The 27,860-nt window shown below is 37.6% G+C and overlaps 1 protein-coding gene across 1 annotated transcript in view; it reads right to left on the bottom strand.

Moving 5' to 3' along the window:
- CSRNP3 (cysteine and serine rich nuclear protein 3) overlaps positions 1-27,860 on the bottom strand; it is a 96,873-nt gene that overhangs the window by 59,279 nt on the left and 9,734 nt on the right. The window contains exon 2 of the mRNA XM_057371733.1: positions 8,846-9,017. Coding sequence (XP_057227716.1) covers positions 8,846-8,993 — 148 coding nt within the window. The 5' untranslated portion in view covers positions 8,994-9,017. The remainder of the gene's footprint in view (positions 1-8,845; positions 9,018-27,860) is intronic.

A 27,860-nucleotide genomic window follows, 5' to 3' on the forward strand; every position in this document is an offset into this window, starting at 1 on the left:
AAAAACCCAAAGAAAACAATTTTTAAAGGAAAAACCCCAAACCAAAAAAACTACCCCCCACACAAAAAACTCAAACCTGTTTTAACTAATTTTTTAAAAAATCCAGGCCTGGCTCATCTGCAAGCCAAAATTCTAGACAAATCACAAAATTTAATGACTTCYTTGGGCACATGTTCTGACCCAGCACCTACCCTTTTGTGTTAGTCTCATTCTGAGAAATGTACCTTTAAAATGCTAAATCRATTTTTATCTGAAATGTCACATTTCGTCTTCTCTCCTAGCTGTTCTTCTGTGTCTGTTTGAAGAACATTCTCGTTTTTTGAGAAAATTCTCACTTCCTTAAAGGCAATGACAWCTTGAATTTACGAAAGCCAAAAGCATTTTTGATGCTTATTCAAAGTCCAAAGTTTGGGTAGCTTTTTCATATTGTAGCTTACCGATTTGTAATGTTAATGAAACAGATAAATTCACAGGTCTTTCTACTGCAAGCCATTATAAACCACACACTGGCAGCCATACAAATAACCCCTTATTATAATGTAACTGTAATTAATTAAATTGTGTTACCTTCTTCCTAAGAATATACAATCAGGCATGACAGGAAAGGTAAAAATTGCAACTAATTTTAAATAGCAGTGTAACAATGAAATGGAATCCCTGCTTCAAAACTTTTTATATCTATTCCACACTCATCACTCAAAACTAAGAATATTATTTAAGTAAAACAATGTGTAAAAGGTGAAAAATAGTCATAGAAATCAATGGGTGTTCTCCATTAAAAAAAAAAAAAAACAAAAACAAAAAAAAACAAAACCAAAACCAAAAACCAAAAAGACACATGATCACTTTTTGGTAAAATGTAGGTCACCTATGGTTGCCGTAGTAACCACTGCTGAACTATTGCTCCCCAGATGACCACAGCCTATGGCTGCTTTTTTTCCCAGCAATCATACCTCTGAGTATGAAAGRGGTTGGCATTGACATCAGTTTAATTGCAAACAAAACTCCTGTTCGAATATTTTCAAAAATATCTCCTAATATCTTTGTCTCAACAAAATACTCAGATAAACAGTTGAARACATACAGACAAAGAACAGATTTTTTGGTACTGAAAACTAGGTTTTGTATCTCAAGCCTGGAGTTTCCAAAATGGAGAGAAACAGCTGTACAAGAAGTTGTAAATATAAAAAAAAAAATTAAATGGAGCAATTCACTAAACATCAGTCACTCAGAAATTCAACAAGCACTGCCATTGGGTTAAACTGTCTTTGATCATCTCACAGCAAGTCCTGTGACAGTGTATTGAGTATTTTCACTGCAAGTGGGGGCTATGGTTTCGCATATTATTATTACTTTGCACACAATCACCCAGTGAAAATGAGTCATGTAACAAGGMTGGAGCTACAGATAACAGTTGAAGCCTCATTTGGGATGAAGTCATTGAGTCTTCAATCAGTTTGATGGTGAAACTCTCTCATCACTATTACTCTGGGAGATACATAGTTGAAGACTAATTCATTAAAATACAAGAGACTCCACATTACAAAAAGAGTCTTAATTGGCTTTGATAGTGAACTGGGAAATAACAGGATGACAAGCCAATGTCCTTGATAACTGCTAACTAGTTTTCCCTTCAGAACAGTCATATCACTATTATGTAAGTTCAGATTAATGAGCTGTTTATCTTCTCTCCCTTTTTTTTTGTTTGTTTGTATTGGGGGTGTTTGTTTTCTTTTCTTTTAGGTTGGTTGGTTGGGGCTCTTTGGGGCTCTTTTGGGTTTGTTTTTTTGKTTTTTTTGCTACAGGTATTATAAAAACTCTGAAACATAAACTGAGATCTGGATGCTACCCACATGCCTTAATGCAATTAGTACTAAAAATACRTTGTGGTAGGGTAGCATCAGCATTCAGATACACAATCAGAACACCAAAAATGTTGCATATTTAGTGAACAAAAGAATGATGATCAATATTGTTGAATACCGTCAATGAAGAAACACATCCCCTCACKTGCTTTAAATTCTTGGAAGTTCAAAACAGACAGATGAACAGGTAGAAGAACAGAAGACACCACAGCAAGACTGCTGGGAAGCCAAACAGACAAACCCTCATGGAACAGAGACAGCTTGTGAAAGGTGTCTAGTTTCCATCASAGCTTTAGAATCAAACGATTAATGTAACTGTTTTTAATTCACTAAGTTGGCAAATTTCAAATAAATTAAATTGTTTATAGTCTCCTAACTGCACCTGCTGAAAACATCACTACAGTATTTTACAAGGCGGAGGGGTGTTGGCAGAATTGATACTCAATTTCTTTACATTCCTTTAAAGATCAGGACCTTCAATACACCTTCACATTTGGTGCGCACCAGGGGAGTACCATGAGCATCAGGACATCTCAATAASACTACCAATAGATATGGGAGACAAGGCTGGAGAAGAAGAAAGCAAGAAGTTAATATAGCCTCTGGTAAGCAGAATACTTCTCTTTCTCCATAATGTATCAAYCAAAGTTCTTGAATTCTTTGCCCATGGGTCAGTAATTTCCATGGATTCATTCCTCMCTACAGTCCTACATTTACTGTATGTAGCTGCTGTCTTATAAGTCAGTAAACAACTGGAGAAAGTCATTCTGTATTTTCTGTATGAAGATAAAGAAAGCTTTCACCTTAAGCRGATCCAGGTACCCAGAGCAAAACAGTCAGAATAGAATACAAATTACATTTAAAAAAATCACAGTAACGAACTCCACCACTGAAGGCTGATAATACTGAAAACAAAGATAAAATAAATTTGCATCTTTCTTGTAAACACTAGAACAGTTTCATTATGAAGATAAAACTACTAAGTTCATCTGCTTGTTAATTCTGCTTTGCAAGCAGAACTGCTAGTCTATTAAAATAAACCATAAAAAGAACAACCAAGCCAAACCCCACAAAAGGCTGTTCCCAGMTCACTGCTAGAGGCTTAAGATCTCTTACAGCATGTTCATACAAACAACAGCTGTATCAACTGATAGAGAAAAAAAGCTTTGAGCAGGGACAAGCCCCTGGTAGGGACTTCTAAAAGAAGATCCACTACCAGTAGAATATGTGCCTTTATACTGCTGTCCTTCTGGAGTTAACTCCACTCAGTCACCCCTATTGCTAAATCAGTGCTTGCTGAATCAGAGCAAAGAACAGCAGACCAACGTTCACTAAGGAGAAAACATTGCACAATGGCTCCTGTACTGAGGATGCTACAGGCTCAAATTATTTAGAAAGTTTACTTTCTAATGTAACTATAATGAACAATCACAGAATGGTGGGGTTTGGAATGGGCCTTAAAGATCATCTAGGTCCAACCTCCCACCCCTGGACAGGGATGTCCCCCAGGAGGATGAGGTTGCTCAGGGTCCCATCCAACCAGGTCAATAAGACAACATACTTTGTTAAAAGCATTGAATCAAATTTGGCTTTAAATTTCAAAACATCTTTAAAGCCATCTTTACATACACTGGTAGGAAAAATTGTAAACTAGTATAAAATGCAGAWTATGTACTGATGGTAGTAGACAAGGAGAGAGGATATTGCAATAATCTTTCTGAAGCTACATTTGCTTTGCAAAAGCACATAAAGCAATTCAAAGAAAGCTTCTTAAGGCCACTRGGACTCTCACTAGGAATGAGCATTAGGATACAGCAGTCTGGAGAAAGCAAGCATGAAACCTTTTTTCAGACAGAAATGAATCTATTCATAGTTATAAACTGGTAACAGAAAAATCTGTTTTTTCCCTGCTTTGCGATTTGATTCACCAATTATTTCCCTACAGAAGCTAGTGTAATGGTATCGGGCCACCCACAGCTTTCACTGGTATCCAAATGTTGTCACAATGCTTCTTTGTCTCTGAAAAATGGGACAGCTACTTTTAGTACCCAAGACATCTTAAGTTTTTTTTTTACCCTTAGAAACTAATCTTTAAAATTCTGATCTTATTTGACAAAGACCATGGAGCAAGTCTTCACTAAAATAAAACACACCTACTTCCCAATCTCWTAATTTCTCCAGAGAAGGATGTTACTTGAGACTAGTTAAAATCCAAGCTAGAAGTTAGCTAAAARGAAAATCTTCTGAAAGAATTTTGAAGTCTGTGAGCTTTGGTATATTCATTCCTCTCTGTCAAAAAAAGCCATGGTCATCATGATTTTGCATTTCTAAAACTGCTTGCATCACTGGTGAGAGAWAAAAGGAACTTCATATTCTTTGACTTTATAAATTAGATTGTAAAGTTATTAAAATTATTTCACATTTTGTAATAGCATCTAGAGATAGCAGCTGCTATAAAAAGTCTGAAACCAGTAGCTAAGGGATGATGTGGTACAATTTTAACTCTATAGAACAAATCAAGGACAATATCTAACCACCACATTAAATTTTTATCAAATCTTACGGACAACAGCTGATCTGCAAACAGAATCCCATACATTGTGTTAGCATCATTCTGAACTAAGGATACCAGAATTGCCTGCAAAAGATGGTTCCAGACCCAYTGACAGTGCACACTCCTCAATACAGACCAGGCCTTATGCGTATGTTCTTAGTGCAAGGCGCTTTTCTCTAACTAATAAATGCAGCCCAGATCCGGATGTTCTGTAGAATCAAAATCAACATTTCCTAGTAATTTTCTAATTTGTTTTTGAAATATGTTCCATATACATCTTTGTAGTGAAAGAGGATGAGTCATTTTCAATGACTAAGAATTTGCAAACTCCCAGAGCATTAAATTCCTTTGATCTTGATAAGCTGGCTCGTTCTCATTCTGTTCATTAGCCCCCCCGCTCTTTTCCCAGTTTTGAGCCAGCCAATCTGTAGCCCTTTCTGCAAGCTGACATATTTACCAAGTAAAATCTGTTACCACTGCTTTCCTGCTCTTACTGAAAAACACCCTGTTGCTTGTCAAGCTCATCTCAGGGAACCTCCTTCTCTCTTTTCCTTCATACATGACATAGTCAACAAGCTGTCTTTCCACCCTGATGAGTTCTTTATTAGCTCCTTTCTATTTCCCCAGTAACCACAAATTGTTCACCAGTGCATTCCGTTCATCTCTTTTTTTTTTATTCCCATCTAATGTAATTTCATCATTAGTTCCCAAGTACCATTTTGCTGATGACTTGCAAAAATTGTCTAAGAATCTCAGAAAACAATCCAGTTGTGTTGCTTTGAACCATGTCTTGCTAAGTGCTTTTCTTTAAGGAKTAACCTGGGAATGTCAATAACTACATGATTTGAAAAATAAGAATGTCTTAAATTGTAAGCATAAATYATTATTAATTTTCCAGAAAGTTATTTGTCAACTGTGATAGGGCTATTTTCTCATCTGTTCAATCTGAAAAATTAGTGTATGTGGAGTCTGCCACAAACAGGTATCCACATTTAGACAGCAATTCAATTTCAATACTGATTAGCGAAAAGCATCTTGATATTTTCACTGTACTCCTTTGATGGGAAAATACTTTACAGCTCAAAAAAATCCTTTAGCACTTGATTCTTTACCAATCAAAAAATCACAGTTGTCATAGAAACTGTAAAAACTGAAGTCAGTCATGATATAACAACAGGGCAATGGAAAATGTCTGGAGGTTCAGGTTTCTGTGCTGGAGATGTTTCTATGAATTTAACCAGGGAGTCAACGAGCTTCCCAAATTAAGAAAGCATATTATAACAACGGGTATTATTGTTAAAAACTCTGTTCAGAGTCTGGAAAGTAATAGCATTTATCATTCCTGCTCTACACACTGGCTMTATTAACAGCAAACAGACTCTTCTCAAAACATTCAGCGCAAGCWTACTGAATTTCTGATCTGAATTCCTCTGATCACACAGCCTGGAGGGACTTTTGATCAGTTTTCTCAGCATTCCTGAGATCCTATTTTTGGCCTTTTCAAACAGACACAAACCACTTCAAAAATCCATATTGCCATTATTTTCTGTCTCCTACAAATGCTGTTCAGAAAAAGACTTCTATCTGCAGGCCTCTCCCCCACACAAGGTAGTTCAGTTCCATTCCAAGCATTAYCTCAGGCTTTTTCCCTCTGACATGAAACTCTGTAAAGCGTAACTACTCCTGGCTAACAAAGGCTACAAGAGTCTTTCCATCTCCCAGAGCTAAATCATAGACAAACACCAACACCAGAGTTCTTTCTGCCTTTTACTGGAACCACTTGACACTTCATAATACCAACTGTCAGGGCTGCCTTACTGCAAACACTTGCCCTCTATACTGAGTTCATCCGGCTGAGAAGAAAATACTTACAATACACAGGAATATTACTGGACTGGCTCCACTGCATGTGAACAAACTGAATAGTTTAACTACAAGTGAAATGAAAAGCAGTAATGTTAATGTGGAAGTACTCAGATCTTAAAATAACTATCTCAGAAGCCTTGATTTAAGTTTTATGGACAAATTTAAGGGACTTCTTTTTGTTGCAGCTGGTTCCCTCTAACATCCCTCTGTTCCTTTAATATATTGCTTCAAAATAACTAGCTACACATATTTTGAATAGAGAGCAAACAGGTACTTGCATTCTCTATACTTTCCTAGAATTGTCTTGAATAAACTTTGTTTTATCATGATTGCATCGAGCACTTTCCAGACCTGCTAAACAACTTCAGATGCTCACACCACACCTGCATTCCAGCCCTGCTTATGGATTACATTTAATATTAGGGTGAGCATAATTGCTTCAGCAGCCTACGGAAGTTTAACTGAGGTACACAGAGAAATTATCCAGCAGCACCTAAGATAAAGTTTGAGACAGCAAAATTTGCCCGTTAAACTTCCTAACCATGAGTTTAGGAAAAAGTTTTGATTTAAAAGCAAAGTGAAATCCAGATTCTAGTAAAATAACCAGCAGACAGCCGATGAGTGAAATAATAAACTTTTTTCAAGAAACAAAGGAAAAAAAAMCCGCACAAATCAAATCTCCTTAAAAAGAACAGCATTATGTATTTTCTTACTGCATTATATGCAGGATTCTTACTAGAAAAGTGCCTAATTCACACAAATGCCTAAACTTCAGGGGGAGAGAGACAAATRTATTTCTTCAGTTACCATGGTTGGGACCCTAGTCAAAAATATGTATAAAACCCTGCAGCTTCTGACTCTGCAGTTTTATGGCACTGTCACGGACTTTACATTTAAAATATCACTCTAGGCTTCTGTATGCCATTACTCCATTTATTTCACATGTGCATATATATGTACACAAACACATACATATATGTCTTTTGAAAAATCATATATACATATATAGTTATTCTTTTCTCACACACACACATGTGTATACATGCGTGCATACTTGTATCATTAATTCTGAAAAAGGCACATTCATTTCTATAGATGCCACTGAGGAAAAGAAAATCAAGATAAGGCTACTGTAGTCATTTAAATAATTTRGGTATGCACATTTATTTTTGTATAGGACAGACTACCACAGGAAAATAAATATTAATGTATAATATTGAGTATTAATTATTAACAAGAGCCTTAATYTACATGCAGCTTATAAAATATTGTTATAACATTCTACTATCACAAAGAATTACCATGTACTGACACTGTTTACTGGATCTSATGACATAATAGAGGATTTTTTAGATTGCTGTTGTGTGTCTCAGCAGTCCCTCGAAGAAGAAATGCATCTGCACATGTACTGATAAATAAGAGTRGGAAGAATTTGTAACAATATTTTTGGATTTTTCTGAACAGCAGAATGGCACACAGTATGAGACCAGACTTCAAAGAATACATGTACAGAATAAACACATTACTTCATAAAGTGGACTGAGGGGATAAGAATTTTACACTGAATTCAGATGAGGCTAGAGCAAACATCTTTCGTATTCTAAAWGCCTGCTGTTTTGTGTATAGCATATACACAAGTGAGGACAGAGTTGTGTGCAACAGCAAGGCATGTTTTCTTGCTTTCCTCCATAACCAAACATTATGCAACTCAATCCTGCAACTTCCTCACACAAGAAATCATTATTTGCAAATATTCTTACTGGTTTCCATTTGACATCTAGAGGTTTTTGACTGCTAATAAATTTGGCATTTGGGTTTTACAGAAGCTGATGAATAACAGAAAATAGCCACTACAGAGGACAGGAATCTGAAAACTACTATCAGAATCTGGTTACAGTGTTCTTATGGTGTTCTTATGCATAATGAGCAATTCCAAAGCCACAGAAAAATCTTAAGTAAGCAGCAATCTGTTGCAGTAATCACTGCAACAAAATTCTTCTTATATAAAATTATACTGTAACTATACCAGAAATACWCTCTCGGGAAGGATTATGATTTTGTTCCTCTGTTTACTCGTGTAATGTGTGAAAGAAAATGACTGAAAGCTGTATGGCTGCATTGGCTCAGGTGGGAAGATGACTGATCAGATTTTGTTGCAGATTGTGTATGCCACTCTGAACTCTGAACACACACAGCCAAACAGAGACACTGGCCTTCAAATTAGTTACTGTCAATATTCCCCCTTCACCCACATCATCACCCAAAATGGAAGACATTCTCCTATATACTAACTCAATGTGAATGATAGACCATAAATATGGAATTTGCTCTCACACTCACTGTGACATAAAAATTTTCAGAGAAACAATTACCAGAAGAAATMATTCTTTTTCAAAAATAAGTACTTCCTCACAGTGCCAGCATTTAAATGTAGTAAAACAGACAAAATACTTAAAACTGAAAGAAGATAGCTTTCACTGTATTTCTAGCAAGTAAAATGAACCTTTCTTAGCYTGTATAAAAAAAACCATTATGCCTTAGACAGCCCTTTAGTACTTACGAGTAAAATGATTAGAAGCAGATGGATGGACATTACTTCCACTGTCAGCACTTTCACTGCTAGAAATGTCATCATCTGATTCCCACACACATGAACAAGGTGAGGTTCCACCAACTTCTTCAAACTTCCTCTTTAAAATTCCACTCATTGCTGCAATGCTGTCAACATGCACCTGCAACAGGAACACAGGTAATGAGGCACTGAAACACGTGTATATGGTGCAGGTCTGCCAATTCATTTATCATGAAAGAGTTCACCTATCTATCAGATACTACTACCTGCAGCTAAATGGCTCCTTAACCAAGAGTTTTAAACAACTTTTCCAAGAAGGAATCAAAAAAMCCCACACCATATCATCAGTATATTTATCATCTCACTGATTTTAAGACAGAAAGTAAATGCTACCTGTATTCTACCAGGGCAAATGAAATTCTATAACCAATCTCATACAGAAATATATCTATTTATATGCTACTCTATTCTAATATATATATAGTGTATATATATATATATATTAATTTATGGCAACATATTTAGGCCAGGCATAATACGCCAATGTAATTCATCAAAAATGGGTCTTAACACAACTCTTAGAAACTGACTTGGCACAGGRAAACATTACATGACAAAAACTTTTCTGTAATAAATATAGTCCAGGAAAAACCTCATTCTCTGTTTTGATTTACTTTAAAGGTCTGATTTATATAATTCTCAGGACTAAAAAATGCCCACGATCAATTAGATTTGAGAGCTGTATGAGATACTTCACACCTTTTCAGGCCCAGGCCCTACATACACAGCTTTAGCTCATTTTGTCATTTTAATTTACTCAGAAGTTTCTTGCCTAGCATTTGAAATTCAGWTATGAGTACTGGTACACAAGTACACTATTTCCATTCACACAAGSATCAAAGGACTGGATCTATGCTTAGGAACTTGACTTCCTAATATTGCCCAACAAAGCCAGAGTCATGTTGAACATGTCTTAYGGTTTCTCTTTCATATATAACAGCTGATCATCATATCTCCATTTATGGCATACCAAACAGAAAAATATCAAAATTTTTAAGCAATTTTTGGATAATTTTAATACTTTTGATAGCTTGAAACAATTTTTCYCTATCTTTAATTAAAAAATAGTTTACTATCACACTCAGTACTGATTACATCCTACTGAAGACTGAAAATTAATTCTAATATTTTAAGTTAAAAGTTACAGATAATATCTACTCTCTATGTTAATCAGTGAAATACTGCTGTAAATAGCTGAGGAAAAAAGGCTGCTGTCTGATGCTTTTAAGCTCATAGTATCAAATAGTCTCATCTGATGCCACTTGCCTTCAGCTTGTTAAGCTGCCAATTCAATTCATTTTAGAACATAGTTATTTCTCCCAGTAAGCTTCACTTTACCTTTACAGATGTGTCTGATTTAGAGGAAAGATTTCAGTGTAGATGTGAAACCCTGACATAATGCTGAGAACAGATGCTGCATAAGATGATCTTCAGTACCAAACTTGTTTGCATGCAAAGCACGCTAAAAATTAAGTAACAAATATATTAGGGTTTAATACTGTCAGTCACACAGACAGCTTTAAATACATATGCTCACCATGATGTTCTCAGCTTGTTTTATTATTTATGAAGAAAATGGTTTCCTGAAAGGGATTTCTTCAGGCTAAATATATGATTCAAACAGAACTTACTTAGATCTCAACCTTTGCCCGTTTGTTCAAAAACGAATTACTATAAGCTGCAAAGAAAGCATTGTATTTTTATTCTGAGGACATAGAAAGGAGAATTTAGCATCACTTTGTAATAACCTTTGCAAAAATGTAAGAATACATTTTTATGAAACAACCTCTAATAAAAACATATTTACAAAAAAAAAAAAAGAGACAAAAGAACACACGCACACACACAGTGAAATCCCATATTTATAAAGAACCACCCCCCAAGTACAGGTTCAGAAGCAATTCCTCTGAATTGTCTCCCATATCCTCACTACATTTCTCGCCAACCACCTTTTCCATTGTCTCCTGCAGTGCTTACAGCACTGAAATTGTGAAATCACCATTATTTCCATGGCAACAGCCTGCAATATCAAATCCACAGGATTATAGCTTGACTGTAGAAGAGGGTTAAGAAGCAGCTGGAGTGTGAGAAAGAAAATGCTTACACTCAAACATCTCAGTGCAGAGAGTGACAAATGAGCTGACAAAGAGTTTATCATACAAGTGAGACCTAAGTCAAATGCAWGTGTGTGACCATTGAAATTGTGGCAACAGGAGTTGTCAAGTTCCAGGTCCAAAGAACATTAAGTCATAACTGCACTGCGAGACAAATCTAGTACCTGTGATCATCATTAGTGCACAGCCAGTCAGAGCAAGAGCTCATTTCATACCCTGAAATGACTTCCAGACAAAAGTCCTTTTGTCAGACACTGTCTCCCACCAGTGAAAGCACACAATGACTGGATGACTAAATGGTGTCTTGTACATCAGTAAAGTTGCTKGACATCGTGAGAGTGTCAACAACCAGAATTGTTTACAGCAAGTAGCAGAAAAATGTGGTTTTTTATACCAGCGTGTTTTAAATTTGCTTAGTTTTAGCATCACCTACATTTGCAACAAGTGCCACAATCTGGCTGCAACAAAGCCATTTCATTAAGATGATTTGTATAATGAGCCATAACAAATGGTCTCAGGATCCTGATATGACACAGGTTAGCTCTACACCCAACTAGCTGGTCAAGAGAAGCCAGGAGATAAAGGATATTGCAGAACCTGAGTATGACCACACAACACAAAGAAAGTATAGTTATCCATTACATATATTTAGTGTGGCCGTTGCTGGATTTTTGTTCTGAACCTCTTCCAGGAATATTATTGAGAAGGCTGTTTGACAAAGTAGTTGTGATCAAATTTAGGAGTTGCCACTTTCCTGACAACTGTTGATTCTAATCTCTCTGTTACCAAATCTCCCCAGGAATATGCTACATGAGGAAAAGGAGACACTTCCRTTACTCAAGAGCATAGCTATCAGAGACACAGATTAAAGAATAACTAAAGCTGTTTGTATGCAACATGTACCAGCAGGAGATCCCTTTAGAATAACATCTGTATAAACAGATGCTGCTCCATAAGCCAATATTCTTCAGAAGGAGGTGCATCTGCAGAGTTGTTCACAAGGCATGTGCTGTCTGATAGCCTTGCTTACACAGGCATCCTGCAGTACCTGAGYGAGATCCACATCTCTGGGAACTAGGACATAATACGCATGGGACACACAGCCCAATACTGTTTATGAAAGCATTATTTTGCTCTTTGCTCAYTGTGTGATATATCCCAGTGGATGACAGAGATTCATGCCAGAGACATGGCAACAGTCAAATTTCTAACCGTTAGTGATATCACTACAGGTTCCCTAAGTGCACAATCAGGGAACCACGACAGGGAACTCAACTGTATTGTTCTTTGTCCTGCACCATAATTACAACTGAATAAGTAAATTCAGATTTTGAGGAATCAAACTGAAGCAAKTGCAGTCACAAAGGAATCCAAATCCAACCTCAATGGAACAGAAGATGCTAGAGGTGGGTCTAATGGGACAAGGCACCAAAGAATAACAAAAGTAAAATTTCCAACACATGGATCAAAAGCTAAACTATAAATAAACTCCACATCTGATAGGAGGAATCATAAGGGTAATGTAACTACACAGTGATACAATTTTGCTCACACAAGTCATTTAGGGTACCATTATCTAGGATGGGAATCCTCTTATATACACAGAAGTATACAATACTGAAAAAACATGAGCAAATGTATGTAGATATACAATCCAGTACAGAGAAGTCTATATCTGACTACAGGAACCAAACAATTGCATGACTAAGAAAAACAAATGCAAGATGGTTAATCAATATCCTTGGACTTCTACTAAGACACCACTGAGGTTCAGCTGAAAAACAGGTTCAGAGGCTGAAAAATAACCACCAGCTACAGGTAAAGAGATCAGCTACATCAAACTTATCCATTTAGTTAAAAACAGCAAAAGTTGGCGTTAAAGGCTCAATTAGAAACAGACCTTTCCCAATRATTAATAAATAGCTGTCTAGTAGCTGCAATTGATTTTGGAGCAGCATCCTTCCAATTCACACAAGTGAGTAACAAGCAGACACTGAAATCTTTCCTGTTTGTAGATATATCCTTCCAACGGAAAAAAAATCCTTGCGACATGATACATCATCCTTTGCCATCCTCCTCACCCATGCTTGTGTGGCACTAGTCCACCGCAAGGCAAAATAAAGTTAAAACAGAGGGAAGAGTATTAAAGCAAGGAAAATAACTAACACATTGCTACAAGCTCTAGGTCAAACACCAATTCCTGACAGAGTTAAGGATTCTTCAAAAAAATGACAACTTGACATAACAGCAGCATATGATGGAAAAGGGCTGTGAGAAGGATATCCCTTTCTTAAACACTTGCCATACATTTTTTCCTCCTTCATTTCGTACTTTTCCTCCACCCTGATGAAACTACCCCTACAATGAGATCGTTTAGCCAGTTATAGCTGAAGCTATGCTGATTGGTGAAGCAAGTCCTCAAAGCTCCATGGCAACAGGCTTTGCCTTCCTACGATGCCAGATAACTGGCAGGCACCYGATTTTTAAAAATTTCAGAGGCAATATGTTATTACTAGAAGACAAAATTCCCACATTAATGTGGTAAATATATTTCAGTCACAGTACTATCTGGAACTTATGAATTAAAATAATGTAAAAGACTGGCTGRTTTGACTTTCTTTGCTACCTAAAAAGGCTGGACATTTTAGAAAATCTTGGTAACAATCTCACTGCAGCAGACCTTTAGATAGCAGGTATCTCCAAATCCCAGTGAAAGGCCTAGAAAGAGGGATGTTAAAATTATGGGGTGAGTGGACAGGTGACAGTGCATTCATTACCTGTGCTCCCATGAGAAAATTCCTCTTACGATGCTATGATAACCTAGTATAACTGCCAAACTTGTTCCACAAAACCTAACTCAAGTTGCCATATGCTCAGTGCCTCACTGATGCACATGCACAATTTATATACTGGGCATGACATTCTATGCTATGGAACATCCCTTTGGCCAGTCTAGGTCAGCTGCCCTKGCCATGCTCCACCCAGCTCCTTGTGCAGCTCCTCACTGGCAGAGGATAAAACACTGAAAAGTCCTTGACTYAGAGTAMGCACCACTTAGCAACAACCAATCATCACAATGTTGTCAATATCATTTTCATACTGAACCTGAAAAACACAGCATTGACCCAGTTACTGAGAAGAAAACGAACTCTGTCCTGGGCAAAACCAGGACAAGTCACAATGGCAAATCCAACAATATATTCATCCTAGCCAAAATCTTCAAATAAACGTTTTGCAAAATTCAGCGCTATCATATACAGCTCCTACAACATCATCTGGGAAACTGAAAAAGTATGGCGCATAMCTGTGAAGACATAAATATCGAGCACGTACCATATGCAGGAAAAATAAAAAAAATTAAATGGAATAATAAAATACAACCCTATTCAAATTATATATCTTCATGATTTAGAGAAAAACCTCACTATAGAAATCAGTWATTGACTTAAGCTGGGAAAAATCAAGAGGAAAATAATCTCAAGAATACATTGGCGTGGAGGGGGTCAAGGGACAGGATGAAAGAAATCCAACTATTTATTTCTTTGGTTCATGCATAAAACCTTATTTTGTACTAATTTCTTTTTGAGACTTGATCACTTTTAATGATAAAATCTACCTGAATAAAAATTATTATCTGAAAATAAAAACAAACATAAAAGGCAAGCATTAAATAAATAACTCTCCTATGTGTCACAGTGCATTYTCCTTGTCTCAAATGTATTAACTGAAAATACAGAAAAAAATTAAGTTTGTAGCAGCGATACAGATTCACTTCTGAACATATAAAGCTTCTATGCAAATGACTGCAAACTGAACTGGAGGATGCAGAAAACAGATGCTACTCATAAAACATTACTGCAAAGTACTCATCACAAACAACTCCCACCCACTGGCCAGTCAGCATGTACTATAACATGCTAGGGAGACTTGGCAAATAATTTCACAGTCAAATCATGAATATTGATGCTCACAAGCAGAGATGTTTGGGTTATTTGTTGTGATTAATGCTCTTTTTGAATTAAAGTCTTTTTCTTAGCTTGCAAACAAGCTTTTCCTAGCTTGTACATTTTTTAAAAGACATTTTTCTTACCTGCTAAATAAATGTCAGCAGCAGWGATGGTTGTGAACTAATCAAGGTGCTTGCTTGGCTCAATATAATGCACTGAATTATTCTGCTCTTTGTGTAACTGACAGTTTTAAATTTGGGAGGGGAGGGGTAGTCAAACCCAAAAGCACCTACAGTGACATCACCATTCACACAAAGAATATTACTTGCTTATGAAAATGACTATTCACATAAAGAACTGCATTAATGCAAACAAAAAAYCATTTGCATGAATGCTTGCAAACAGTGAACAACAGAGGTACATGAGCATGAATCAAACAGCTGTTCTGAATTCAAATTAATGTTAGCAATACATGTTTTGCTGTATTTGGCAGCTCTAATCAGAAGCACCAGTTGCCAAAGGTAGGCTCTGGTAGTTTCAGTACTACAATCTGTAAAATTTAAAAAYACATAGCAAGCTAATTCCACTTAAGAGACTACACTGGATAGGCATAGGGACTACCATTAGTATAATCTTACTCATATATTTTTGCTTACAACAGCAGTCAACTWACACAAACATAAAATAGACTTTTTGCTTCAGTCTAGCTAAATTCACGGCACCAAGTAAAACCTGCAGGATAAGACTGCACAATTCAACCTGGGAAATCTGTTCTGGCATTGCACRCCAAATCCTGCCAAGTCTGCTCTTYGCAGTGTTTCTATACCATCACTTTACAGTACTCCTGATTTCACACGTGAGTACTAATCCACTAATCTTCTAGACTGCCTACACATTGTTGCACACTCTAACACATGCCACCTAGCTCTACTGGCAGTGAATTTAAAATGCAGAAATGATGCTGGCATATGTTCACCTCTCGCATCTACAAGCAGTACAGATGCTGATAGACATGGCTCCCTGAGTTTTCCAAAAGCACCTCACATGGTCCCACGTGAACCAAGCATGCAAATATCCCCCTCTTCAACACCGAGTGCAAGATACCTTCATACAGCAATGGCCTTCCAAYTCTTAGCTAAAATTCTGTTGTAGTTTTCTTAAGTTTTCTCTCAGCATGCTCCTCAGAGAACAAAGTAAATGAGTATGAGACAGTATTAATCCAACCAGGAACCCATGACCTTAGAATTCAGGTCTCCAGCAATGGAGCTGCAACCTCTTAGAAAGGGATTCAGAGGAATTCAGCAAGAGGGCCTACCACAGAAGCTGTCGAGTTTGAGCTTGTGTTTCATTTAGAAAAATTTTCTAAGCTTGTGAAAGCCAAGTCCTAGAGGGAAACAGAAGATTCAGAAGAAAAACATCCTGAAGCTGGGTCACAAACTCAGGTTCATAATGCCTAACCTACATATAAGTCATCTTGGACATTAGAAGTCAACAGCACCCGTCGAAGTCCTTTCCTAAGTCTTCAGGTAACATTGATGGAGATTTGGAATTGGGCATGTCTGTTCTAAGTTTTGAAATTTCATAATGAAATTTCGTCAATTAAAATCCCTTCACCCAAAATCTCTGTGGAAGATTTTCTTTTCTTGTTTTTAAAGAAAACAGAAATTACTATCTGTATCCCAGAAGAAATTTTGAAGTTTGTAAGCACCTCCCAGAATCGGCTCACTACTAGACTATTGCTGGACTGCTCACAGCAAAGGTCTGGCCAAGAGATGTCACAACTTTTTCTAAAATTTAGATGAGAAAACAGAAAAGCACTGTTACCGACATTAGTCAGTCCTATTGATTTCTATAGATATACAGACTTTTAGAGGAGAATGAGCATGCAGGTGTTGGGAAGAACTGGTCTGTCTGTTATCTGGAAGACAGCATACTAACAACACATCTTTACTGCGTCTCTTTGCAAAAGGACACACAACATTTAACTTGCTTAGCACCTTCCCAGTAAYTGGAATGAAGTTCTGAGACTGGCAGTAGTGTATCTGGCACAGCAGCTTTACATTAAGGCAGTAGGGTCCAACTCTGTAATAAAGATTGGAATGCTGTCAACTTCCTAAGTCTAGAAGTAAGTGGCCTTCAGTATAAATTTTGCCCAGATTAGCCCACGTAGTAATACTAATTGCCTCACTGCAACATCCCTTCATTCTATTTCAGTGCTGATTTTCCACTCTGTTCTTTCAGGAACAGCAATCTTGCACCCTGCCTGCAGAGGAACTGCACARCATGGCAGGATATCTTGTGTTTATCTCCTGCCAAAGAACAGCATGGCCATGAGTGGTATATGCCAAAGGGGCCTTCCCACCTCTCCGGCCCCAATACACAGCACTCGGCTCCCCGTTACACGCTGTCTTAACACAGCCTGGTTGCTCCTTCACCATTGCCACCAAAGCCACTAGAGAGCATGAATTAAACAGCTCTCCTCTTGTGCCCCATGTTCTCTGAATCTTGACACAGCAGGTAGCCATTCTCTGTGCTGAAATATGTAGTGTTTAATAGATTTTCAAAAAATCAACCAAAACAAAACAAACTCACAAAAACACCCAACATGCCCAAACTTAGATCATCTGAACTCCAAGAGCAGCAGTATGAACTTGTAACACAAAACCATACTGAAGCATATCTGCAAAACTCACTCTGAACTAGGTTTTCCTCTTTTTTTTTTTTTTTTTCTAAAAGGACAGGAACCAACTCTTCCATTAAGGGATGTGTGTGCATGTCAAGTGGTGAGAGGGGAGTATAGAGGCAAATTTTAGGCAAAAAATGACCAAATATTTCAAACCTTGTTCTGGCCACAATTGTTAATAATAACAGTTCTACTTSTATGTGACAAAACTTTTAAAATGTCTTATTTTAGGACAGTACAGTTTAGAAACAAGACGAGTGGATAGTTTGGAGGSTTTTTGGAGAGTGGCAAGCATGGTAACATTGTCTTCACCTACGTGGTCTCATGTGAATTGTACAGCACAGAATTCTCCTTACACATGAGAAAGCAATGCTGAAAATTGCTGGAAGAAGCCTCAGCTCATCTGTTTGCCACTTACTATTAAAAAGGCCAAACCAAACCTGGGAAAAAAAAAAGCCACAATACTTCCTCCATGTTATCATCACTATTTTTCAAAACCTAGACATCACAGGCAATCTGAAACAAACTTTCTCATTACTATTTTCACCAGATGAGAACTTCTGCTTGCATATCCAAAAACCAAAGGATTCATGTCAAATTGTCACAACTTGGCTACCATTATAAAAAGCAAAGATGTACTTCCAGCAATGTATCACACCTTTATTTCCTCAAATAATATTTAGATTTACTTACTATCTCCATAGAATCTTAAATTACATACATAGGAAAAGGAGGTTTAAAATTAAAGCAACTCAGGTTTGTTTACCAAAGCTGAAAACTAATTATTCTCAAGAAGGCTCATAGAAAAGCTTCTATAATCCATTTAATGACCTGCTTTKTTAACACGTTAATAGTCTCATATAGAATGAAAGATACCAGATCCTTTCCTCTCACTCATTTTGCTGTGTTAAGAGCTGTCTGGATGGATGGGCCCAGAGTGCTGGTGAATGGTGCTGCATCCAGTTGGTGTCCAGTCRTGAGTGGAGTCCCCCAGGGATCAGTGCTGGGCCCAGTCCTGTTTAATATCTTTAATTCTTTAAAAGATGACATTTCTTAGCAATGCTGAGCAATTGAATGCTATTTCTTGCTTGTAACAAACTTTTAGTAATATAGGTTTTGGCTTTCATTTAACGCGATTTAATATTTTACTTAGAATGGTTTGTATGATATTTCAGTCACCTGCAAATACAACTGATAAGGAAGCATTCACTAATGCAATAAATAAAAGAAAAAAATTATTTCATTTACAGATTGTTAACTTACAAAGGCAGTGCTTAAGCATACTTTTTCTATCATAGACTTCCCTGAGATGCCTGTGTATCTTCAAATATTATACAACACATACCTGCATCACCACCATGARTTTTTTTAACCAACTTTCTACCTGCTTTCCAACTTTTCATCTAGTCTACCTCCCACTCACATGCTCCCTTCTCAGCAGGGTCTCCAACCAAGTCTAATRAGCTTATCTCATTTCCACCGAGCTGGTGAATGCTGGCAGCAGCTGACAGTGAATGCTGGACAGAAAATGCAAATCTGTAGTTCATGTAGAATACCTGAATCATTAGTGAACTTTAAAACTAGTGACAGCACAGTAGTTTTATTCAGTATCTTTCATGCTGTCATTATTAAGCGGTAGATATTTTTARCCACCAAAAGCCAAATCCATCTGCAGCAGCAGCGTTTCCAAGGAGACAGAATAATTTAAACACATGTGGAACTACATCTCTGTTTTTATCAGCTCCTCTCTGTTACTGGAGCACTTCTGAGTCAGATTTCTCATTTGATGGGGGAAAGTTATTTGAATACACAGATCTGAGACTGTAATTTAACAGATGAGCTTACGCTTTCAGATACATATCCATTACCTACAAATAACAAATGTTTAGGATGCAACTCAACTGTTTCACACAGGGATATTTACCAGTGTTTACTCTCCAGTAAAACAAAACAAAAAAAAAAMCAAAAAAMCAAAAAGAACAAAAAAAGACAAAAAAAMCGACAGCTCATCATCTTTCAGAATAATTTGGTGAATCACTGATATTTGCGGTAAATTGTTGATTTTTTTTTTTTTATGTTTTTTTTTTTAGCAAACATTCCAGGCTCCATTTTCTGAAGGAATAGCTAGGAGGAAAGGATACCCCTCCAGACGGTAAGGTACATAAATAAGTGGAGAGAGGACAAAGCTTCTTCCAGTCCTTTTTAGCCCTCATAAGAGTTCTATTGACTTGTTCCAGTTTTTCTTACATGACGTAACTTTTTAATAATTTTAGGTCTGCTCTAAGGGAATTAATTCAGTGAATACAACAAAAATGGATTAATGCATTTATTGATTTTAATCTCTGAAATCTATTAAAACTGAATTCCACCATTTTAGAKATATTAACATATATACACTCAAATCAATGATAATCACAATTTATTTATGTAAATTAATATTTTTGCTTCAAACCAGCAAAAGTGTCCTGTATAACAATTATTTCCTCCATGTAAAATATAGACTAAGTCAATAGAGAGCTGACTYATTGAAATCCTTCCCCAGTGAGGCCAGTATCAAAATATTCTATTGTTTCAATGGGGCCARGACTTCTGCCTGTAGTCCTATATTCTCATCTAATGTGACTAGATAAACAAATCTACTTTCGGTACCAAGTAAGTTATTTGCTGTTTGCCATCTCCAGACTGTGTGAACTAACAGCTGCTGCTAACACAAATTCTGCAGAAGCAAGCTATTTCAACAATTTAAAAAACATGGACATAAAGGCTGTACATACTATAAGATTTATCTGTCTCATACACATAATTATATGCATCTTTTTTTCCTTTATGACAAGGATAATTTTATAACTGAGTTATCAACCACATTCATTCCTAACCAAAAAATAATGCAAAAAAATGATAAAATTCCTCTCAGTTATTCTGAGGAGCTATTCTTGCTGTTTGCTCAACACTGAATAAGACAGTTTTAGAAGCATTTCATTGTCCTATTCAGATCCAAAGAAAGCATTTTTAGTTCTTCCAGCACTCTTTTCCTGTGGGTAGCATACACTGTATTTTCAACAGTGAGTATTTCCATCACACAAAATGACCTCTCTCCCTACAGCTTACTGAGCAACTTTGGCATCAATGAGATGCAATGCGTATCCTGTCACATGAGAAAGCTGCCAGCATCAGGCATGCCTATGATTTCACTGTTTATGGATCTCACATCCGTTTAAACCTCCTAGGCAGGAGAAATAATAACGTAAAAAGCTGCTTCAGAGTCATTTGTGAGGAACAAGCAAGATACTTACACATGCATTTTTATATCCAAGAAATGTTGTGGCAAGGATCAAGATTAGATTTTCATAACAGGAATTATTTTCACCCTTACCTGTAAATCGGGTTTCTGTGTTTCAGCTCTGTCAGTGCAGAATGAAAGGTTTACTCCTCCTTTTTCCATCCATCAGACAGCAGCCATCCAATAACTGAAGTCATCCTGGCATCCTCTGGAACATGCTCTCTCCCTTATTTCCCACTCCCCACCCCCATCTGCATGCTAGCAAAAGGGGAAAACAGCAAGAAGAAAATAGAATAAAAAAACACATCTAAAAACCAGCTTTAATAAGCTACTTAGTAGTCAGTGAGGACACTCTGTACTAAAAGGTAATGACAAAATTTAAAGACAAGAAAAAAAAGAAGTCTATTAATAAACCTGCAGCTCCACTACTGAATAGTAATTCTCCCTTTCAGCTCCTTTTTGTAAGGAAAAAACAAGCAAACAGCTGTAGGAACACAGTTACTGCCTGTATACATTCTTTGAGACTGACTCAGCTATCCAGATCTTCAGTGAAGAGTGCTGCTGTATATTTAGGAAAGCTTGTGATTATCAAAATAACAGTGGTGCTTTTATACAAACGARGATCTGAAATCTCTGCAAATTAGAATAAGTCAGAGACAGATGCCAGGAATTTCCTACAATATACATTTTCTTTTCGTTTGAGGCAATATTTATAAAATACTTTGAAAAGAACAATTCTTGAATGCTACCTATGTAAAGCTCTACTGTATAACTGGGGTGTGTGTACTTATTTTACTGATATTTATAATATAGTAGCCAAGGTTCAGTCTGCTGCATGAACTTGACACAAAACTTTCTACCTAAATAATAATTCAAATGCAAAGAATGACCAGGTGACCAATTTTCATTTAATGTGCCTCAAATATATGCCTAGTCCCTTTGTGGTATTTTAAATCTCCTAAAAAAAATGATTTCCAAGATCAGAGAATTTTTATTTTCTAAGTATCTATATAAATCAGGTAACAGCTCAGCTGAAGGCAACAGCATCACATTTAGTTTATGACAGTTTAATTACATTTAAAATCAAAATCAAACACCAGTCTTCATAGCTAAGGTATCATTTACTGCCATATCAAAGCACTTGTACTCCAGGATTTCCCCTTCAAAGAAAAACATTAAGCAGCAGAAGCTGACAAATACCTTTGTGTTTACAAATTTTAATCTTCAGCTATAGCTTTCCAATAAAATTAACTGTGAATTCCTTTAAATAAGAGCATCTGTTCTCTTCAATGAATTATTGATCTTTAACCACAGCAAGACTATACCAATTAGCATACTTTCACTACAAAGTAATAGCTGATTTAGCTTCTGAAAAAATTAGCTGTCAGTCTTATGACAGCGAACTGCCAGCAGATCCTGTGCATAACATTCAGATTCTGTCTTTACAAGTAAAGTAGGCATCTTTTCAACCACATTACCTCCATTTAACATAAAACCTCTTCCTAGATGGTTGAAAAATGGAAATCCCTTCCTGCAAGCATTAAAGAAACTATTAGGTTTCAAATCCAAAAAATCAATACCATTTTCTTTAGTGGGAAAGAACTGGAGGGAATACTGAAGAAAACTAAACAGACATTTTGCCCTGATAAGCAATTGGCTGGAAGACTTCAAATTTATTTTCTTTTTGATCTGCAGAAAGAAATTTGAAGTTGAGCACCAACTTCACCTTTCAATCAACCACAGAGAAATGAACATACATACAGAACTGTAGTYTGACAACTAGATAAATAAACACCTTTTCAATACAAATGCAAGGTGCAGCACCGTCCCATTCCCAAAACACAGCAGAATAGCTAGTCAGAGAAATGGGCAGTATAATCAAGTAAATCAGAATGCCTTGCAAAACCTACTATGAAAATAGGAGATTATTACCAACAAAAACTCCAACAGCTCTACAACAGCCACAGAACGAAGCAACTCTAATACAGACGCTGTTTCTAAAGTAAAACAGAAATAGCATTGCTACAAAAACTCATTATCATTAAGTAGGTTGTGCTTCCCCCACACTCCACATTGGCTGCACACACAAGCCTCCCCAGTGGGGTCTGTGCAATCTTCAGAACCTAACCTTGTCAGTTTTCTGGAATTTCTGTGTACCATCAACAGTTCTTGCTAAACTTGTTCCGATTTGCACATCAAGAACTGAGTAAACTTATTTACGTGGTAAATGCATYTTAAATATATGAAATTCACTTCTGCTAGTACTGCAGGGTGCAGAGGACATTGTCCTGTGCACRTGGTGGGGTTTGGCTGCTTGGGCACGTGGCCAACCTTCGAACAGCRCACCTGGTGGCCTTGACAGAAGAAGGCATCAGCAGCCCCTGCCCACCCTTCGCCAGGACCCTCCCTTCGAGTTCAGCCTCTTGCCCTTGGCCCCTGCTGGAGCTGTGCTCCCACTGCCACTGCCCTGCTGGGACCCAGCCACACACACACCTGAGCCAGAGCCGCAGTGCTGAGCACCCGCCTGGCCGCCTGCCTCCGGGCAATCCCTGACCTGCCTCTCCAGCAGGCTCCAATCCCGCCTGGCAGCCAGCCCCAGGCTCAACCTGCTCCGTACTGCTGAGCTGCCCTCAGCTTCTGTCTTACCTGCTCTTTCCAAGCCACCTGCTGCACTGGCTGCTCCCCAGCAGAGCACCTGGACCTGACTGTCCCTTTCCAGAGCCAGCACCTGCTAAATCTTAGCAATGCTTTCCAGCTCCAAAGAGCCATTATTGGACTAATTAACCACATAARCACAGAGACAGAGAAAGCTGAATCCAGGTTTGTACCCAGTCCCTGCTATGCTCAAGGAATTACTCTTTGTACTTGTATTTGTTTGGCTATTTCTCCTTTTTTGTTTGTTTGTTTGTTTGTTTTTTTTTACTTACCTATATTTGATATTCCATACAACATACTTATCCTTTTTCTCCAGAGCTGAAACTTTGAAAAATAAGAAAACTTCACCAGAAAGCAAATTCCTARAAACAATTTCCTTTACTTTTCCCTGATTATGTCTGTCGCTACCAAAATATTCACTTCAGTTTTCTCTGACTCTACAAAGAATGAAATTTCTTTTGGTAATCTCTGTATGGAATAGTTCAACAGTATCACCTCCTTCCTGAATAAACCTTCAGGTAGGCTACTGGATAGCACCTTCTGCACCACCTTAGTTTCTCCTGAAATCCATAWCTTTCCAAGAAGGGGAGAAGGTAAACAATTTCTGGGGACAAAGTGATCTTGTGGATGTACATATCTCAAAGAACTCTTATTTCTRGTAACTAACATCACTTGATCTTCACTTGTTACACTGAACAGGCACTCGCACTGCCTCTGGATCCCAGCAGTTATCCTCAGGTTATATAACTTTATGATAGCTTATCACACAGTCCTTCACTAAAAACCAGTTACTGTAGATCTCTTCTGTCAAATGCAAGATCAGGTCTAACATACTTAAAGATATGGATGGGGGTTGATATTTAGAGAATGCTACAGGCAGACTTTTCAGACAGTCACCAGTCTGTTCACCAGGCTACTGACTGCAGGCTCAGGCATTTGCCTAAGACAAGCAGTGGCTACTGGCCAGCCCAGGAGCAGAATAGCATTWAATGTTGTAAGAGGTCAGGTCTTCCACAGCAAAATAGCTCTTCTGAAAGATTTTTTCTTGGGCGTCAGAACAAATTTCTCTCACAGGTCTACAAATAAGAACCTTACTCACAGCTCTGCTAGCAGGATCCTAGGAAGGCATGCCATGTTCCACACATTAGATCTACTATATCTTTGGATTGGTCAGCATACTACATGATGATACTCGAAGGGGAAGAAACCTGGCTTGTAAGGCAGAAACAAGATTGAGTTTCAGAGCCAATGCCAATTCCAATTCCACTGACAACTCAGTATACCCAGTGTTGTTACAAAATGTACCACCATGGTCTCCCAGCAGAGTAAACACCAAGAGAAGAAGAAAAAAAAAAAAAAAAGGAAGCGATGAATGAAGTTGTATGACTTATTGGTGTGTACTCAGCTACCTAGAAAAACCCTACATGGTCAAAAAAAATGGAAGCCACTGATGTTTGATTATGAAACCCAGGCCATGGTTTCCTTAATTTGAAGCTGCTGGCATTGCCAGATAATTGCTTACAATTTGTGACTAAAAATAAATGGAAAATGGATGTTTCTTTCCCACAAATGGCAGACAAATGCCATCATCTACTAGTTTTAATAAATGCCTGCAGAATTCCAGTATTCTGAGGCTTAGGTAGTTTGCAGCTATCAAACAGGATATGTGATACAATTTCCATGAGTCTTTGAAAAAAAGCAACTCCACAGTCAAACAGGAAAGTAAAAATGCAGAAGCCATACAACAAGCTGTATTGGCTTCAATGCCCTACTGACTACATTCAAGGATGCCTGAAGGGATGACAGTTCAGGTTGGAGAGGTGGTGAATAATTATGGGCAATGCACAGTGAAAATGTATCACCCCATATTTTGAAAACCCAAACTGCTTCAAGAAATAATAGGATTAATTATGACAGCATTTATACATTTTTACTCTTTAATAGAATCTAGAAGACTCTATTTTGTCTGAAGTAGCTAAACAGTGTTTGTGCGAGTTCAGAACAGCAACAAACCAAGCCCTTTTTTATAAGGCACATCATACTGGTCAGTGCATGTGGCACTTGAATATACTTCTCCTGTTACATTAGGAGGAATTAACTATCAAGCAGCTGTAAAAACTACACTGAGGTGCTCGGCTTGCAGATTAAGATGCAGACTTAGCTCTGGGTGGGAGGTCAGAGAGACAAGAGGTCATCAACTGCCAACTTTGGGATAGCAAAGGGCACAAAGACTGGTAATGGCAGCCAGGTGAATGGACACTGAGAGACACAGCGAGAACTTACTAGTAACAAAGGAGATGAAGTCGGGTGACGCCGCTGAGGCGGATGGATCCCTGTCCAGGGGGGAAAGCAGCAGGAGCTGAAGACTCGGGAGGAGAAGCAGGACTTTCCCGTGCTAGCACTGTGGAGGTACAAAGCCCAGGGATTCCTTTGTTAGGGRTCCCTCCTYGGAGGCACCAGTTTGAGCTGTTCCTGTGTTACTGCGCCCGGAATGAATGCCTTTATGGACATGAGACACTGCTGTGAGAAGTCTGGGGTCGAACTGGAGAGGAAAACTGGTCTGGCCGTGTGAGAGGGCTGGGGTTCAGTGGGACCCACCGGGTCACTGGAGCAGCTCRCTGGGAAGGGGCTCTGGTCCCAGCTGTGAAGTGTGGCCTTGGCATTGCGACTGCCAGAGCCTCAGCAATGGACAGACTGGGAAGTTTCATCAACGGGACAAATGGGGAAGGACTACACTGCTTATTGTGCTGCTGAAGGCCAAAAACAGCCTTAGTTTTAAGACAAACAGTACTGTGGCACCTGTTGTAAATAAGTTTTTCTTTAMTCCTTGATAAACAAAACCAAGGAAAACAAAACCAAATGTTCCTTTCCTCTTAAAATAAATGCAATAGATGTTGCTTGTRTGAAATCAAGTAAAATTAAAACTAAAACCAAACCAAAAAACCAAACCCCATACCACAGAAACCTCCATGAAAATACTGCCACGTGAGAATAAATCTCAGGGCACAACTGAAAAACATTCAAGGCAGACTAATTTTAACCTCTCAGAAATGCAAGTTACATAAATTTCAAGTTTCTCAGACTCCCACCCACCTACCAACATCCAATTTATATTCCTTCAATCAAATTAAAAGTACAGTCATCTGCCTTCAGTCAAAGCAAAAGTCATATAATAAATGACACAAAAAGAGATTAAAGGTAAGCAAAGAATTTTTGTACAAGATATACATGGATTTCCATTAAGTCATCTGTGACTATCTTAAAAAGCAGCTTTCTACCATGGAAATTATTTCCAATTTTGCTTATTTGCATACCAACTAAGTCAGGTAAGCTCTTCCCAAAACTGACTTGTCATAACTACTTAACAGTACAAAAGCCTAAAACACGACTTCAAAAACAAGCTTCTCTTGAACCATRTTCTACACTTCATGACTGAAAGGCAAAACTAAACAAACCTGAAGAAGTTATGCACCACATAAAGATTAAAGATCTTTAATCACAAAAGATGATGAGTACAGCATTAAGTTAAGCTATTGAATGAATAGTAAACAAACATAAAGCTTGTAAATGGCAGAGATGTTAAAAAAAAGAAAAGAATAAGTTTTATGGAAGATCAGYTGCTTTTTCAAGACCTAATTTGTCTTGTTGTTTCTTGTAACATGAGAAGTCATTATTTACCTTTTTAGCCCAACATAGCTAAGGTGAAATTCAAAATGCAGATAGTTTTGCTGATTAAAATGCCTTTATTCCCCAAGCGACATGAACTTCAGCTGCACCAAAGAAAGCAGTGTTCTACACAAATCAATCTGTGTCTTCACATACAGATTTGCTATAGTGTTCTAGAAGAGAATTTTCACTTGGGAGGGTACAGGATTCTAGTAATTATTTCCAAATCAGTCTTGTGAACAAGAAAGCCCAGTTATCCCTCCACACACCTAMGTGGCCCAGTATTGGAGTGTTATGCCCCATTTCGTTCAATATCAACCAAGAGAAAAGGCAGGCCCTTGCTCAGCACTATCTTCTTAACATTATTTTCTAGCTTGCCCATTATSTTGTATTTCTAAAAGATGCAGATATCCATTTCAACACTTTTAGGCCAAGAAAAAAACCGTAACCAAATTTCTCATTTCCTTAGGAACTGCTTTCAACTACAATAAACAGGTACATGTCTACCTATCACTGGTAGAAGAGAAAATCCTATTACATTAGGAGTTCACCCAAGAAAAGAAATCAGTTCTTTGGATTCCCAGTGCACTGAGCTGAC

The sequence above is a fragment of the Malurus melanocephalus genome, unplaced genomic scaffold (genome assembly GCF_030028575.1).
Source record: "Malurus melanocephalus ecotype Western Australia unplaced genomic scaffold, MMel_1.1 scaffold_155, whole genome shotgun sequence".
NCBI classification, from domain to species: Eukaryota; Metazoa; Chordata; class Aves; order Passeriformes; family Maluridae; genus Malurus; species Malurus melanocephalus.